Raw genomic sequence first — 4,652 nt, 5'->3', positions numbered from 1 at the left:
CAATTTTCTTATTGACATTGCATTTGTTTATTCCACATGAGTTGTTTTATTTTTATATTATATAATGAATTGATTAAAGGAAAATATATTATTATTGTGCAGGCACTAAGCTAGTTTGGTGAATAAAAACATAATTTTCTTTAATAAGACTATTGAAAATTGAAATTAATTCAAGATCTCATTCTCTCCTTTTCTCTCTCAATAACCTTTTGAATCATACATTGTTGCTAATTTGCCACCATTGCACAAAAACACCAACATAATATAGTTGCTCACTTGCCCGTGCCTTGGCTGGGAAGAGGCAAACTTTTTCTACCTCCGTTACTTTTTAGATGTGATAAAGGGGTGTGATTGTGACACAAAAAAAATTCCTTTATTACAACTAAAAAGAAAAGGATGTAGTAATTGAATACGAGAGAAAAAATATATATGGCAAGGGAAAGAGGGGCCTTAAGAATTATTTTGTAATTGTATCGTGGTTCATGGATGCCCAAACTAAGGTAATTGTTGAAACCCAGTGTATCCCATTTGTGAGTGTCCCATATTGGAGAAAGAGGAGGGATGGTTCGACTTTATAAGGTAGAGAAGTAACTCCTACTATTGCCAATTGGTTTTAGTATGAAATCTCCAAAGTCTTGTTTGTGGACCAAACTCTCCTCTTTCTTATTCAGGTTACCCAGACCCCTTTCATATTATCTAGTACATAAAAAAGAGCATAATCAAGGAATTGTTTTCCCAACCAGAAAAACAACCGTTTATGCAAACCAACCATTGAACCAATTATGACATACCTTGAATAATCTTTTGACATTCATATACATTAGAAATTTTTACCAAAAAATAAATACTATATTTTAGAAATTTTATGTGAACATCCAAAACTTTGCGTCAAAAAAAAAAAATGTGAACATCCAAAACACAAAAGTCGACTCTTACATTTTGTTTGGATAGAAAGAAATGGAAGGAAAAGAAGAGAAGAGAAAGGATGGGGGACAAATTCTCTTGTTTGGGTAAAGGATTGGGGGAAGAAGGAATAAGAAGGAGAAAAGGATCCATTTTCCATCTCTCTTTAATAAGCCTACTCCTTCCAAAATTGGAGATAATTGGAGGAAAAAATGAATCTCACCTGCCCCTCCCTTTCTTTTCCCTTCCTTTCCTCCTTTTTCCCTCTCCTTCCTTTCCTTCTTTCTTAGATATCCAAACAAAGCGTAAGTCTCTTATCATATAGGATGAATTGCTATCGTTAGGTTACAAAGATAATGAAGTTATGAATAAGTTTGTGGACTAAACTATAGTACATACCTTAAATAAACCATGTTATTCTTGTAGGTCATTTTTATTCCTAAAATTATAACTTAGGTTGTGTTGTTTTCACTACTAGTAGATAGAACCGACTCTTCTTAGACCTAGGTGGCCTTCAAGGGTTGGTAAGAGGAATTACAGCATTGAAGAAAAAAAAAACTCCGTAAAAGAATTCTATATGTAAGTTAAATTTTTTGAAACCAGCTGTTTATACTCTTACTAGAGTTTAAACTAACAATGAAGTAGACTTTAATTTATGAAAACGGTTGGAAAGAATAAAAGTCAAACGAATTCATTAAACTTCCAATGCACACATGCATTGACTTTATTTATTTATTAATTTTTTTTTAATAATAAAAAGGTTCCTAATTAAAAAAAGAAATAAAAGCCCAATATAAGAATTTTTTTTTTTTTTTTTTTTGAAATAAAGCCCGATATGAGAATTTAAGAATAAAACAGTATAAAAAAAAAAAAAAGAGAGACCACACTACTATGCTAGACGGGAGAAGGGAGGACAATCGAGACAGAAGATAAAAAGACAAGCTGGGTTTGTGAACGAAATGCTCAACAGTGTGTGCTGGAGTATGAACAAGGAGGTGCAGAGTAGTACCATCCGAATTCTTTGCAATGGAGCACCGAAAACAAGCAAAGGTCAAAACATTAAGTACAACAACACTATCAAGGGGAATTTGCAAATTTACAGTTTACATCAATGTCTAGTTATAGACCTACTTTACAAGTTTATACACTTGCAAAAATCTACAAGCTAGGTATGTTTAGCCGAAGTATGTTTGCTACGTAGCTTTGGAACAGATCCACGAGCTTTGACAAGTTTTTCCTGTAGCTGAATAAAATTTATCAAGCATATAATTAGCAGCGAGTTCATATAAATGATTGTTAATGGAATTCATAATAATACTCACCATTAGAAAGCCTCCTAATTCAGCCTTCGCCTCTACCAATGCATTTCTTGCTTGTGCCAAGCACTTAATGCAGCTGTAATCCAACAAAAGTTGTTAAATCATTATCATTATTTTAATTGATGTAAACAACTTGCATGATTCAGACAATGATAACATACTTTTTATACCAAGTGTCCTCAAAAAAAGTGGCATCAAAATAGATCAAAAAACTTTCAAAAGCACTATGCAAGCGATTTAATCCTATGTAGAAGCTTCGATCTCTGATATCACGGACTTTATCAAGAAAATTTCCATCAAATTGAAGAATGGATTCCAAATCATGTTCACTGCATGAAACTTAAGCATTAGTCAACATTTAAAGCATATAATTATGGAAATAATAGATTGAATATTGTATAAAAAAAACTAACAGCAATGACGCAGATTTATCAAGCAAAGAACCAGTTTCATCAAATAACTGGTTCAGGGTAAATGCAAGAAATCCAGGATTATCAGCAGAGTCATCAAAAAGACGAGTAACGATTCCCTGTTTATTACACATCAGATAACAGAAATCAGGTTAATTAGAGATAATTGAAAAAATAATTTTACCAAAGTTGATTACTATAGTACTAAATTAGTACCTTATCAAGCAACTCTTCGGCAGATGAAATGAATTCCAGTTGATATCTTGCAAATGAAGCACCTATTTCCTGCATTAGGCAATCAGTTAAGCTCTGATTGTTCACTAGCAGAACAGTTTGCATGCTAGTTGTAGTTCTATGTAAATACCGTATTGATAGGGAGCTTGATAGGTAGATTAACAGCTGCATCAATACTCCTTAGCTATAAAGAGACACATAATTAGAACATGTTCAAAAAACGACATGATATCTATCTAATTGAAGTAATTGAATAGATAAATCAAAAAACTTTGCTCACAGCAAGTACAGGTTTCATTTTATCCTTAAAATTCTTAGAAGCGTGGACTAACTGTATCCAACTTTCAGCAAGTCTGCACAAAGTTCATCAGAAAACCAAATTTTTAGTGTGAATGAAATGTAGTTTGTGAAGACTTAATCAGTCTATAGCATAGATTAGTACGAACCCTTCTTGTCTCTGATCTTTAGTAAGAATCCGAAGTGAAACACACGCACTTAATATAGCTTCTGCACCGACCCTGCATTGTTTAAAGTGTAATGTATTGTTAACCAAGTTCAAAAAATCCTAACAAGAAATGCGTATACTTTGCAGTTCAAATATTCTTTGAAAAACACTGCCAAATTGTTTAATACTTCTTGATTAACCATCACTAACATACACTTATACGAATTTAACCATTAATAATGATAACACTGTTGAAAAATCACCTGGAACAGGGTTCAATTAATTCCCCAAGAAATATTTTAATCAGTGAGAAGTCCTTAACCTCACATTTTCTGCATTATAAAACATTCAAATTCAGTAAGAAAATTAGAAAATTCCAGAAGGACATGACTTAAATAAGAGATTATGAAAAAAACTTACACAAGCTTTCCCAAATCATGCAATTTTCCATGAACAAAGTTGAAAAAATTATCAAAAATCTCATTTACAGAATTTGGGCTGCTTTTCAGTTGTAGTTCAGCAAATGTGTTGTTTAATATACCCTGTTTAAAAAAAAAGAAATTACAAAAAATTTAATGGATCCAAGGTATACTTGACAGTCAACACTATTTCCATAGAGAAGTAATTTACCTCATCAAGCAACACTTTTATGTGATATTCGTACAAATTTTGCATCTGTGTGGCCTCATGGTTATAATTTACTTCAGTGGCCTCAGATTTATAATTTGGTGACCTTCCAGCATTATACTACAGAGTACAGAAACACAGCAAATGACATTAATTTTATCGTTTAAGCTTAAGTCAGTATGTATGTCAAGATATTGCGATATAATGCAGTTATGTAACATTACTGAATCACAAAAGTAATGATACAAGTGCTCACCTCAAAAAAGAAACTTAGTTTCCTGACAATGTTGAAAAGTTCTTTCTTTGCTTCTGCCAAGTAGCTGGGAATTCTGATATATGATATAGATCCTCAGCGAATTTCTTGATATTCACATAATTTTTAAAAATAAATAATCTTATGTAATAAATAATGTACAAACAACATACCCTTCTATGTACTTCGATTTCGTACAAGTTAAAACTGCATGAAACTCCTTTTTCAAGATGTTCGCACCGATGCTGCATCAAGAATCATAATAAATTCACACACACATCAACATTGATAATACAAGTATTAATCACCATTTTATGTCAACAAGTTTAACTTTTCATATCAGACCTTATCCCATCTTGATGACCCCTTCTACCACACCCCAACACACATTCACAAACTAGAAAAACTAGAGTGAAAAAAAAATACCAGGAACTGTGGCCCATTGCAACATGGAGATCCAT

General features: G+C 32.4%; 1 protein-coding gene and 1 long non-coding RNA gene across 2 annotated transcripts; both read right to left on the bottom strand.

The window, feature by feature from the left end:
- Positions 1-2,009: 2,009 nt before the first annotated feature.
- Positions 2,010-2,406, bottom strand: LOC145605674 (uncharacterized). The gene is made up of 3 exons (XR_014105129.1): positions 2,384-2,406; positions 2,226-2,298; positions 2,010-2,146 (listed from the first exon to the last, which is right to left on the bottom strand). It is a non-coding gene; the product is annotated as an uncharacterized LOC145605674 (long non-coding RNA).
- Positions 2,407-2,548: 142 nt separating this feature from the next.
- Positions 2,549-4,652, bottom strand: LOC145603885 (uncharacterized). The gene is made up of 12 exons (XM_081659858.1): positions 4,618-4,652; positions 4,365-4,436; positions 4,195-4,267; positions 3,942-4,058; positions 3,732-3,853; positions 3,575-3,643; positions 3,313-3,384; positions 3,147-3,219; positions 2,997-3,050; positions 2,849-2,917; positions 2,636-2,751; positions 2,549-2,561 (listed from the first exon to the last, which is right to left on the bottom strand). Exons 1-12 carry the CDS (start codon positions 4,650-4,652, stop codon positions 2,549-2,551), a joined length of 885 nt encoding a protein of 294 aa, XP_081515984.1.

This window comes from Chenopodium album, chromosome 22, assembly GCF_948465745.1.
Source record: "Chenopodium album chromosome 22, dcCheAlbu1.1, whole genome shotgun sequence".
NCBI lineage: Eukaryota > Viridiplantae > Streptophyta > Magnoliopsida > Caryophyllales > Amaranthaceae > Chenopodium > Chenopodium album.
The sequence above is the reverse complement of the archived record's forward strand: the minus strand, read 5'-3'. Positions and strand labels throughout refer to the sequence as shown.